This window comes from Abramis brama, assembly GCF_963993115.1.
Source record: "Abramis brama genome assembly, chromosome: 11".
NCBI lineage: Eukaryota > Metazoa > Chordata > Actinopteri > Cypriniformes > Leuciscidae > Abramis > Abramis brama.
The window spans coordinates 30,726,051-30,739,950 of record NC_139973.1 but is presented as its reverse complement, the minus strand read 5'-3'; the positions used below and the strand labels follow the sequence as shown (position 1 = coordinate 30,739,950).

At 37.7% G+C, this 13,900-nt stretch overlaps 1 protein-coding gene across 7 annotated transcripts in view; it reads right to left on the bottom strand.

The window, feature by feature from the left end:
- Positions 1 to 442: 442 nt before the first annotated feature.
- Positions 443 to 13,900, bottom strand: part of agap1 (ArfGAP with GTPase domain, ankyrin repeat and PH domain 1) — a 200,546-nt gene continuing 187,088 nt past the window's right edge. For all 7 annotated transcript variants that reach the window (XM_084129542.1, XM_084129541.1, XM_084129540.1 and 4 more), the window contains 2 exons: positions 6,249 to 6,504; positions 443 to 3,651 (listed from right to left, as the gene is read on the bottom strand). In XM_084129542.1, coding sequence (XP_083985668.1) covers positions 3,445 to 3,651; positions 6,249 to 6,504 — 463 coding nt within the window. In that variant the 3' untranslated portion in view covers positions 443 to 3,444. The remainder of the gene's footprint in view (positions 3,652 to 6,248; positions 6,505 to 13,900) is intronic.

Below are 13,900 nucleotides of genomic sequence, written 5' to 3'. Positions count from 1 at the left end.
AATATCAATGTGTATCCAGCACATCCCAAAGACTTTCAATGAATTTAAGGTCTGAATTCATGGGTGAAAAATATTCTTCTCCCAACCATTCTTTCACAATTTGAGCTTGATGAATCTTGACATTGTCATCCTGGAATATGGCCAAGATGTGTCTTCCTACATGGTTGTTTAAGAAAGGAAAAGCTACACACACCATCAATTAGGGTTAGAGTAACTGTTACCAAACATATAACATGCTATAACATAATAATCACTGCAATAATGATCCAATCAGAGTCTTGAGCATTTGCCTATTTAAATCAAAACAACCACTTATTTATAAGTCTTACATACATTATATATAATATATATATATATATATATATATATATAAATATATACACACACACACACACACACACTAGTAAATAAATTAAAAGGGTACAAAATCGAGGAGAGAACATTATATTAAGAAGCTTTTTATTGAAAAGAGACATTACAGTATAAGACTCTGCATCAGGTATAATTTTCAACACAGTACTGTACAGCTGACACAAACTCAATATAATAACAACAATAATTAGAAATACAACACCGATAATTCGAATCAGAATGATAGTAGTGATGTCAATGGACTGAATAAAGGAACAAATGCAAAACCCAAGTAGTGTGAGAGAGCTCCTCCCCTTTCAGATTAGCATATTCATAAATAATTAAACGGGTCTCTTGGGTTTGAACATAACACGGAGACTGTTGATGAAATGAGGTAACGAACACAAACGAAAACAAAGTAAACAAACACTACAGGTTTCTCCATTTTTACATCTATTTACACAAAACGACGACCGGTGAATGGAAACTGAAAGAAAAAAAAACGAGGATATGTTCAAGCAACTTGGAACGTACTGATAAAGCCCCCAACTGTCTGCATTATCTGCTCACAAGGGCTGGCATGATCCTTTGGTTGCTGTCATGGTATTGGTTGGATTTTTGTCTCTTTTGCTCATTCATGCTTTCTTTATTCAGTTACAGATAGACAGATGATCAAAAAAGAAGTTTTGCTCAAAGGGATGGATTACAAAAGGAGGAGATGGGAGGACTGACAAAAAAAGAAAAAGAAAAAAAAAGTTCACAAGTTGTTCATAAGGGTTTTTTTCATATTAAAATGGCAGACTCTTTAGCGTCACCTGTCAGGGTACACTCATTTTATGAAGACGAAGACATTTACACAAGGAAGAGAACATTTACATCCGTTCATGCAAAAAGAAAAAAAAAGAAAAACGACTTTTTTCACAGAAAGGATTCAAAGTGGACATTATATTGTGGGTTCTTCACAACAAGTGATCGGTGTTCTGTAGTGCATTTAGTCATAAATAATGGTTATTGTGGTAAAGCCTCTAAAGGCCTGCTACGTTATATACAAGGCGAAAACTGCACCCTTTTGAGCTGAAAATCAACATACCTCAATATTTCTCTCATAGTTTACATCCTCACATCCTTCACTAAAGCTTTTCAACTCTCACTGTTTTCTAAACTATCTAAGTTTCTCTACATATTCCCAAAATGTCTATCAACAAGCTTGAAGACTTTCCAGATTGTTTGTATTGCAGAATATCAATTCTACAACACAGAGCCTCTCGCATCTCCAACCCCAAGCCAAGTACCTTCACATTTCTACTACCTAGCGAAGAGTAAAATCAATGGAAGCTGAGATTAAATGATCAAAGCCCATTAAATCATATTATGGAGTAAGTCAATATCAAACCCTGCATGGGATCTTCTGTAATGATATACGACCTGAGACAGAGTCTTACATCGGCTTTACATCTCTCAATAACAATGGTAGCTCGGACCGCCGGGGTGACGTTCAAGAACGCTGCGAGAAATTATTACTTGTGTGTCTACCTGGCGGAATTTTGGCTTCGTATTGCTTTAATACTCCTTGACACACAATAAAGGAAGAAGATAAAGGCAAAGAGGAAAAATAAGCTCTGAAGAACAATTCAGAGGAATAGGGAGCGGAAAGAGGGAACTCGACTCAAACAGGCACACTTTCAGACACCAAAACCTGCACTGAAACAAGAAAAGGGGCTGGTAAAAATATAATAATAAAGGCTTATGCCAGAGGGGGTGTTTTCTTCAAATACTTTCAATATAGTACACTACTTAGAGAAAAAATAGAATGAAAGAGAAGGAAGAAGTATGTACAGATTGGGATTGAAGACCCAGAGAGCCCTTCTCTTCACTGAGATGCATGAGGTTTCGGACTCTGCAGTGTAAAGTGTGTGAACAGCAACAGACAGAGATGACCTGAGAGAGGCACGCCACTGTACGAAAGCAACGGCCACCATGAGCAGACTGCATTACAAAAAAAGTCCTGCATTTCATGATATTCTGTGCTGAGAGACGAAGCAACCTACCTGTGGTATTACTTTCATTAAAACGAGGAAAAGCATAGCGGTGCATTTTTTTTGGGGGATGATGAACATGGGCAATGGGCAACATATAAGGCTAGTTTGACGTGTAGAAAGATTAAAAATTGGCTAAATAAAAGCTGGTGAAAGTAAAAAATGTAATTCCCTTTTTACATCTGAGAAACATAAATCTTTAAACACCTTTTTAAGAATCCTCCATTGGTCCAGTAATGAGCACTAAGACAAATGCTACTCAACAATGTTAAAACAAAAAAGGTTTAAAAGACCATGTCAGATTTTCAAACTTCAAATGTAAGACTCAACATTTGGGTGTTTTCCGTAAATGTCAAATTACATCCTTTCACATTCCTTTAAAATAAAGAAGAAAAGAAGACATAATGGACATACTGACTGAAAAAGAGTCAGAACAGATGCAAAGAAAAAGTCTGAGGGAGAGAGAGAACAGACAGAAAAACCAGTGTCAAAGGGGTGAGATGAAAGTCCAGACACGCATGGTGGCCAAGTGAAGTTCTCTGGGACTTCTGGGTCATTTTGAAGATTCGGTGTAAAAGTATCCCATCATTTCCTATTGGACTCCACAGAAAAGAGGCTTATAAGATGCGTCACCAGTTACCAAATACATACACACCCTTTTCTCCCATCATGCACTTGGTAGCTTCAACTGGCACAGTCAGAAAAGCAGAATCCAGGGTTGTTTTCATTTTTGTTCCACGATGCAGCGAGACACTGGACGAGGGTACTCTCCCAAAAAAATAGAAGACACGACTGGCCAAGACCTTGCCATGACAACGTTTCCAACTAGAGGGATTGCAGAGTCAGGGTGCGGATCGTTTCACAAGAGGCAAGGGGAGGCCGTGAGTGCAAACACAGTAGCTCTTCTCATGCTTCATCATCATCATCATCATTCCCTTGAGTCTGCTATAGTTTCATGATTCTGATGCAGTGGTGGAGCTGTACATATGAAGGTGTGTATAGAGAGGGAGGAGGAGTGCTGACCAGAGTGTATGTTCATGTGTATGTGTTTTATTCCTCATATAACTGCACTGTTCATGCTGCTGCAGCTGTTATTGCGATTATTGTTCCTGCGGGACAGGTTGGGAGTGGCCATGAGTGGGTAACGCTCATCGGGACAGCCGTACTGAAGGAGGATGTCCATACACTCCTGACTGTTAGCTTGCCGTGCGTACGCCAATGCCGTATTGCCGTGAGCATCCCGTGCCATGATGTCCACGCCGTACTACAGAGAGACAGATGAAGAGAGTTAGCAAGAGAACACCTGAACATAAAGTCAGACAAATCCTCTGCTGTTCCTGGCTGTGTGTAACACCTATCACTAATATCCTTCATAAAAATGCTTTGTAATTATTATTATTAATATATAATTATTGTTTTATTTTAGATTATTATATTATTTTATTATTTAAATAAGGTCCCTGTTTTAACACCTTGAGCAAAGAGACCGTTATTGAAGAATGTAGTTAAAAACTATATTTGAGCACTCTGATAAGAGAAAGGCAGTACAATAGTATTAAAAAGACTTTAAAGTCGACATGAAACAGAAGTTGCAAGTCTTTTCTTCTCTATTGTGACGTATATCCGAGTGAAACAGCTTCTCGAACAAGAAAAAAATGAGGGCGGGACTTGATTTTGTCCAGCAGAAATTATTGTTTGAAAATGGATTTTTATTGCAAAAATATTCCTTACGTTTTAAATGGACCTCAGGGTGATGTAAGGGATAATGTAGAGCGAGGCGGTTGTTATAGCGAATACAACCCTGACAGGCTGATCGGGAATCAGCCTGAAGGGGTTGTATTCGCTATAACAACCGCCTCGCTCTACATTATCCCGCTTATTACATGGCTACCCACCAAATAAATCAATAATTTGACACAAAATATTGATTTAAAAAGGAGTTTATTGATTTAAAAACGATTGTATTACTTCCGCTAAAGAAAATAGTCCGTTCCGTCTCTACGGTTAGAATCCTGCGTCCATAGCAACGCTCTGTTTTTCATGGCAACAGTGTGTTATACTTCGCAGTGGTCTGTTATCAAGAAATAACAGACCGCATTCTACATTGGAATTCAACCAAGCCATGTAATAAGTATTATATATGATTCCAAATGATTAAAATATATGACTCCAAATGATTAAAATTGGTCTGATTAGGATGATAATGGCAGAATGGCTTATCTTGTCTTGATTTGTTAATCTGTTTTTCAAAAACCCTTATCGGTTATCCATCATTTCCATCTGCACATTACTGCTTAATGTCTTCACTAGAAATATGTCAAATTCTTGAATAGAGCTTTTATGGGCTTACTGTCAGGTATATTTATGCAATAGTTATCTTTACTTCTCTCATTCAAACACAAGATACATTATGTTTTTCAGAATGAATCAAAACAGGAAAACACAAATACTGACCAATAATTATTTAATTATTAAACACTTTATGGACTCAATTCCATCATTGAAAGAAAAAATATTTTTTTTAATTTTATTTTATTTTTGTTCCATTTTCTTACTGCGGAAATTGTTGAAGTGTTAAACATCAGACAGGAGTGATGCACACTGCACCAGACTAATATCAAAGTCCTTTTAGGCAAGTCGTGCCACTCGGCCGCCATCTTGGCAACGCCTCCGGGCAGCTATTTCGGACTAACAAGACCAGGCTCCTATCTAAATGAATGGGCAGAGAGTCAGAACTGCACTTTCACTTGTCACCGGGACATAAAAACTGCATGTATAGAAACAGCAGTAAAATATGATAAAAATCGCTGAAAAAGTTTGATGACTTTGCCCCAAAATAAGGTTTAAAACGCCTTTTTCCCCACAGGTTATACTTTACTACGCATGCGCAAGGGTTCACGACACCAACTTCATTTACGTCTCTATCCAGAATGCCGGTGTTGTGCAATAATCAATGTCAATATTGTTCTCCATTATTAAAATATAAGCAGGTTTGCACTTTTATCAGTAATAACAATGTTTTATAGATCAGTTGTTTTAACTATTCATTAACATGAATCGGTTCAAAAGAGTCATTAGTTCGCGAATTGGATGTGCCATATGGTTGTGTGATTATCCCAGCAGTTAGGACATGGACATCCCACAAGGTTAGTGTCAACACAGAAAACAATACATCACTGGATAGGTTTTTTCGTTTATTTAGAGAGTAATTTTATGTCAGCTGAATGTGCGGAAGATAACATAAGGCAACGTATTTTAGCACAATTCACACCCAGCGGTAATTCAGGAAAAACAAAATCTCCGGATGCTCCACATGAAACTTTGGTCTTCCGACCTTTTACCATAATGTCGTTTTATTTTGATTAATTTTCGTGCGGGAGAGAGAGCAAGGCGCATCATTTGGAGACGGTGAAGTCTTGTTTACACTTTCGCCTGGCTCCGAAGAGAGAGCGAGAGTGCGCGCGACCGGGGCTCGCTCGCTCGCTCTCTCTCTCTCTCCGCTGTCGCAAAACCTCAACTGTGCGCATGCGTCAGTGGAACCAGACGATAGGTTTAAATGTTTCCCGGCTTGACTGTTAAAAGCAGATGATTGGCTTTCCAGCGGGAGGGGCGGGACATGTTCATACAACCGCCATCTTTGCCGTTACGGGTTTTCCTTATATAGTTCTATTGAGGATTGAGGAAGTGGTATGTCTCTTATATAAATTGTCTCTGCTAATATTCACCCTTGGTGTAGAAAGACCATTCATTTGTGATCAGTTGAGCTTTTAGGTTTCACGTTTGGTGTGAAAAGGTCTTTACTCAAACACATCCTGGCCAGTAGTTGGCTGTGATAAAACGAGTGTGTGCTGTAGCTCTTACCCATATGAGCAGTTGCGTGATCACAACATTCCCCTTGCGGCTGGCCAGGTGCAGGGCTGTCCGGCCGTCACCTTCCCCGCAGGTTTCGTTGACCTCATCTCTTGAGCCGTTGGCCAGCAGTATGACCACGAAGCGCAGGTCTTCCTCCGCTGTGGCCCGCAGTAGCTGCTGTCCTAGAGACAGCTCTGTGCACGCCAGCGATGCCAAAAACAACTTCTGCTCGTATTTGGCCCTGATCCAGCGCTCACGTTCCTCTCTGAAACAACACACACACAGAATCTACAGTTAGGCTCAAGATTGAATTAACGCGGGGCCGTCAACACGCGGTTTGCACCGGTGGCATGTTTTGATCTGGCTCTCATTCCAAATGACATTTAAAATTTGATGGGATTCGTGTACTGCTTTTCGATTTCATTTCTAGCACAGCGCCAAACATTTACTAGCACTCACATCTCCATTACACACAACAGCATCTAGACTTTACTACACACACAAAAAAAAAAATTATACTGAGCAGTACAGAAACAATACCTCCACATTTTGAATGGTTGCTCTGTGTGTTTGTGTAAATGTACGTGTGTAAAGCCTCGTTTATACTTTCGCCTGGCTCCGCACCGTGAGCCTCCGCTAACTGCGCACGCTCCTCCCCAAACGGACGAGGCGTTTATTTTTGTCGCGCTCACCATCACACTACTCTTTGAAACATCAGGGGCCGACTCGCAGTGTTCTCTAAACCATCAGGAAGCAGCGGTGAGAAGTAGTAAGGTACACACGTGACAATGTTTGTTTTTTTATTACACTTATCGCCAAACCCACGCTACTAAAGAACCAAAGAATCGTGTAAAATCCAGTAAACCTTGAGCTTATTACTTGTGACATTATAACAAAATATTAGAACCTAAATATTTTCAATTTAAATTTTAATTAATTTCATGAAATTTGTATTAAACATGGACCTTTATTTTCATTTCAAAAAGGCTCATTTCTGCTATTGTAGGCTAATTTTATAAATGGAAGCAATTAATTTAAAGACTAATAAAAAGACAAGCGCAAACTGGGTGCCTGTAAGATGGTACAGATGTACCTGCTCGGCCAGAATCGGCTCGATTATTCGGAAGCAGAGCTGCGCAGTTACAAAAAAATGCCATGCACAACACACACGAACGCCTACACAGAGATGAACTGAAGTTACTTATAATTGAATACGACACTATCCAATTTTTAATGCTGTAAAGCTGCTTGCTTTAAAGCAATCTATCGTTCATTCAAACATATCCATGTTGATATGATCCGTTGTTTTATTAACTGCTGTTTTGTTTAATTGTTTATTGAGAGAAAAAGTGAGCAGCACATATTAACATATTCATCTAAATGCCGCTTCCAGCAGCAAGGGTGGCATCGGGATGTTCGCTAACACTATACCACTGCAAAGGAATTTCAAACTTATTTTGACACCTAAATGAAGAACAAACAAGAACTTTGCCGTGAATACAGCATATTGGGGCCTTAAGAATGTGAGTGTGTGTTTGACAAGTTAACCAAGCAAAAGCAAACAGGAGAGGGCCATCAGAAATGGTTGGATCGTTTACAGCACCCCTCCTCAAACTGTGCAATGATAGCACTTAATCTCTGTTAATCCCCACAGAGTAAACAGCCTTTCTCAGACAACTCAGGATTAGTTCAGCTTCAGCTCCTATCTGAGGGGAAGAGGGAGTTCAGATACCCCTGGGGAGGGGAAGGGAGTTGGGCAGAGGATATTGAGCTGTTCCCTAAAACACAGTTGCCCATCGGGGAGTCCCAACCCATGAGACCAAAGAACAGACATCCTACTGTCACAATTCCTCCTCACCAGGAGCATCTGGACAGGAACAAAGTGTACACACGATGATTAGAGATGTCAGGACTAAAGTCTGATTTAACACACCAATGGAGTCACTTCCATTTTCAGGTTTTGACAAACTGAAATCACATTTAATTTGATATAAATGAAAATGACGTTGTGATGAAACATGAATTTTCAATGTTTCATTTGAATGATCAACACACAATTCCAGGAACAGGCACACAAATGTACGACATACTGAATGGACTGTACTTCTACAGTCTTGGTCAGAGCTATAGGTACCATTGGTAAATATGAAATAAGAAGCCTGTGAAAATAAATCTGCATTAATACTTTTGACCTTTAATAAAAAATAAAAATCTAACCTTTCATTGAAGTAAAAATAAAAATGGGAGGAAATCTCATTATGAAATAAATGTTTTTCTCTAATACACATTGGCCACAATAATTGGCACCCTTTTATTAAATACTTTTTGCAACCTCCTTTTGTTCTTTTGCCAGGATAACAGCTCTGAGTCTTCTCCTATAATGCCTGATGCATTTGGAGAACACCTGACAAGAGATCAGAGACCATTCCTCCATACAGAATCTCTCCAGACAATTAAAATCCCAAGTCCATGTTGATACACTCTCCTCTTCAGTTTTCTATAGGATTCAGGTCAGGGGACTGTAATGGCCATTACAGAACCTTCATTTTGTGCTCAGTGACCCATTTTTGTGTTGATCTTTAAGTTTGTTTTGGATCATTGTCCTGGTGAAGGATCAAACCACGGCCCATTATAAGATTTCTAGCAGAGGCAGACAGGTTTTGATTTTTTATCTGTTGGTATTTGATAGAATCCATGATATTATCCATCTGAACAAAATGTCCAAGATGTCCAAAATAGGCCCACAACATTAAAGATCCAGTAATATATTTAATCGTACACATTGGGTAAATGTTTTTAATCCCTGTGTGCACCAAACCCATCTGGTGGGTTTGCTGCCAAAAAGCTATTTAAAAAAAAAAAAAAAAAAAAGTTTCATCTGACCATAGAACCCGGTCCCGTTTGAAGTTCCAGTCGTGTCTGACAACTGAATGTGCCGGAGTTGGATGAGACCAGAGGATGGGGAGACACGGCAGGTAAAACCATCTTTTTTTTTTTTTTTCACTGGTCAATTTTGAGATTTTGGGCTATTTGTCTTCAATAACATGTCTTCTTTCAGACTTGAGGTGAACAAAAAGTCCAGAATACACATTTAGGTCTTTATTTTACTACACTTTGTCTATTTGCGTCTGTAGATTTCTCCTAAATTCAACAAAAGTTGGCATTCTAAATCAACATGCAGCTCCGCGATCGCTGTCTGCACCCTGTCATCACATACACAGTTGGAAAGCTCTCTCTCTCCTGTACAACGTTGTCGGATACAAATATGGTCATTTCCTTCTTATCAGCAACCAATCGTGAAAGTACAATGGGGCATTTAACTCTAAAAGCGAAATCTCATTGGCTGATGTCAATTTCTGACAACGTGATTCGTTCAGATGCATCACGTGACGTGCTCTGACATTTCCAGAGTGTGTTTTTGACTGGGGTTCTGTTCAGTTGAAGGCCATAAATGCTGTGTTATACGTTTTGATGTGTTTGAGGTGGTTTGTATTGTTGATTGCTAATGATTTGATGAGATATTGTGTCTGTAAATAGTTGTTTCCACTAAAAAAGTATGAATTTTTACAATACAAATCTTTAAAGGCCGTTTTCTCAAAATGGGTTTTTTCTCATACTCTGAGCCAGAAATCTCCACTTCAGCAGCACTTACATACACCAAACTTTCTAGTTGTTTTCCTACCTATGTTCTTAAGGTTTTTACAGAGGGGTTTGTTCATACATCATTCAGATTATGATTTATACAACAATTTATTCCTAAAAACAGGGCGAAAATGGATTTTTTATGGCTGTTGACAGTTTTTTCTGATTAATGGAGTGATAAAAAGAGATATCCAAAATCCCCTCTTTGACTCTAATATGTCAACAAAATTAAACAAGAATTTTGAATCTGGCTTTATCCAATGTTCAGATTTCTCTTTTGGAAATGTATGCAAATTAGCACATATTTAATGAGGTAATACCTAATTTGCATAAATATTCTAAAAACTTGTAATACAAAAGATATTTGTTTTAATGTCAGTAATCAACTGGGGACGTTTCATGCTGATATCTACTTTTTTTTTTTTTTTATTCACCTGGTGTGTCTTCACTTAAGACAATATAGACACACGTCCTCTTTGGTCTGTGTGTTGCCTCGTATTTATACTGTTGTTAAACAGGTACTCATGGCTAGATAATTTCATGTTCCTAGACCAATGGTGTGTGTTAAAATTGTAAATATGAAGGGGAATATACATATAGATATATTTTACTCATAAGAATTTCTAGGCGTAGGCCTACCAATAATTGTGGCCAACGTGTATTAGAGAAAAATATTTATTTTGATCATTTTGATTTCCCCACACATTCAGTAGTTTTACTTCAATGAAAGGTTAGATTTTTGTGATTTTTTGAATGAAAGATTAAAAGGATAAACAATGCACTTATTTTTATTTTTACAGCCTTCTTTGATCATATTTACCAATGGTGCCAATAATTCTGACCACGACAGTATACCTCACAACCTAGTTTTAATTTCTGTCCAATTAAATATGATGTACAATAAAGTTAATAGGCCAATCTTTCAAGTTAATGTTAACTACCAGAAATGTATTTTATAATATGTTGAGTAAATATTGACACAATTTAAGTAAAAGATTTCATTGAAATTTAGTAAAATAAAAAGTAAAAAGTAAAAAGTAAAATAAGTAAATAAATCTAAAAAATAATTCATTTTAGATTAAACATTAATTTACATTTAATTGTATTCATGTGTATATTACGGAATTATATTGTCTATTGGCCATTAAAAAACCCCATATAGATCAACCACCAACACAATGGTTCTAAAACAGGGGGCCTCGGCAAACTTCAGTGGGGGCCCCAATAAGTGTTACAAATAATTATACAAATAATAAACAGAAATTCCAAGAGGGTCCTCACACCTTGGCGCTTGGGCCCTAAATATGTGTAACCAGAGATACATCTCAGCTTAGACTAGAGGTCCTTCATATTGTCTTGGAGATTGGAGGCCTTAGAGTCAAAAAGGTTTTGAACCATTGCACTAGTGTGTGAATCTGATCTATCATTTTAAATGTATTAGAAACCACAGATTATTTTAAATAAACAAAAAATTAAATATTAAAATACATTTTAAATATTATGCTTAAAGTTATAAAAACTGCCCAATTTGTTTAATTCCAAGTTGATATTTTCTATCCACTGCTTGTAATAGAGGAAACCACAGCCATGATGGGCTTTGAAAGATGAACTCAAGTGTGTCTCAAAGGGTTAAACTCGGACACCCCGATTACAAATTAGCCTTGTATGGATGTCAGGGGCCAGAGTGCAGAGGAGATAACATTTTATCAGAGAGGCAGATGGATGAAAATAGGTAATCAATAGCCCAGGGGATCGATGGTTTAGTGACATCCTTCTTAATCAAAGCAGCAAAGCCATGCTGACGGACCTGAACCCCCCACAGCACACTCAAAGATTATCTGTCTAAAGTCACAGCTAGCATCACGGCTCACAGTCACAAACACGCGCACGCACAAACATGGCACACATGGGAAAAAGACAAGTAACAATCACCTGTTGATGTCAAACTACAGCCAGACATTTGATTAGCAGCATAAAGTCTGGTTCACTTTAGGGTTGGGCGGTATTACGGTAATATCGTATACCGCGGGGTCTTAAAATAGCAACGGTATCAGTTTCAATACCGTCATTACCGGCACTTATATATAATATATAAATATAATTTATTTAATGCCTAAAAATGCTTGTGTGGTTGTCATCAAGTGACAGTGTGGAGGAAAAAGAGAGAGAGAGAGAAGGGAGAGGCGGTAAATACTGACGTGACGAGGCAATTTGTAAATTGTGCAATAAAAAGGTGACCGCGAGAGATGGAAACACCTCTAACCTAATGTCGCATCTCTGAAACAACCACCCGAGGATGCGAGGATGCATTTTGCCCCGAGTTCATTAAATAAGCGCATTAGTTCATATTTGTTAAAATATTATGTTATTTTTTTCATCTATGTTGATAATGAAAAGTGAACAGCACGAGTAAGATGGGATGCATCGGGAGTCAGACATTTTAACCACTTAATTAAGTTTTGTTTTGTAAAAGGCCTTTCTTTAAAGTGAATTTCGTTTTGTATAAATTGTATCTTCATTTTAATAAATTTTTCATCAAACAATTGCCTGGATTTAATAAATAAGAATCAAATATATAGCAGACAATATAATCATGACATGTCATATGCCGCGGTCACTTGCATTGAAATCTCATCATAAATTAACCGAAACTCAGTGTATGCCTCACAGACATGACAGATAGGCCTATATCTAAATAAAGCTTGAAATTTCATTAAACGAAACAATTCAAAACGAAAAGAAATAGGCCACTTGCTGATTATTTAATCCATGATGTGCATTTCTCTCTATGCGCGTTCATACGGAGATGGCGATCATCAAATTCATTAAACGAAACTATTCAAAACGAAAAGAAATAGGCTAGCCTACTCTCTGATTATGTAATCCATGATGTGCATTTCTCTCTATCGTTCACTATGGAGATGGCGATCGTCAATTTCTTTAAACGAAACAATTCAAAACAAAAAGAAATATAGGCAGCATCTCTGATTAATCCATGATGTGCATTTCTCTCTATAGGCGCGTTCACTACGGAGATGCTGATCGTCAATTTCTTTAAACGAAACAATTCAAAACGAAAAGAAAAAGGCTAGCCTATACCTTCTGATTATGTAATCCATGATTTGCATTTCTCTCTATATATGCGCGTTCACTAGGAGATGGCGATCGTCAACTTAGCAGACGTTGACAGAAAAGTTGTATTAATAAAAATCAATGGACGCGTGTCACCGGATTTACAAATGCACTTCTTGCTTGTTGCACGCACACATTTCAAAATAATGAGATATTATGTTGAAAAAAAATTATTAATAATAATAAATCTTTAATAATATTTGATTGAATGTTGAATGTTGTGCTTGTTTAATTTAATAAAATTAATACTTTAATTGTGATAATTAAAATAATTAAATATTATATATTAAGTGTCCCATTTTTGCTCATTTATTAATAGTATTTATATCTATCACCCCCTCAGCACCTGTGTTAAAAAAATATTTGGCGCCGCCATATTATAATGGCCCACGTATTAAAAATAGTCAAGTCTAATCGGGCTCGGGCTCATAAGTACATTTAATGCCGCCAGCCGGGCTCGGACACAACGTGCAAGGGTTGAGCTTGATTTTTTTTGGGCCCGATCTGGTATTCAGTTTCTGAACGGTGTAGGCACAAGCCAACAGTTTGGTGACGCTGTCTGAGCCTTATGTCATAATTTTTAATTAGTCACGGTAATACCGTATACCCCGGTAAAATAGGGAGGAGGTTTGACGGTATCAAAATTTGGATACCGCCCAAGCCTAGTTCACTTTGCAGTTTATTCTAATCAAGAGACACTGAACATAACAGGAAGGGGCTGTCCAAGCAATTTGTTAAGACTAATAGATATATATAAAACAAAAAAAGTATCTTTTACACAAAAAAATGGCAAGACTTGTCCCTTAAGAAAGTGATTAGTCTTTGCAAATGAATTAGTCTTAAAGTGAACACACACACACACACACACACACACATACATAATGATG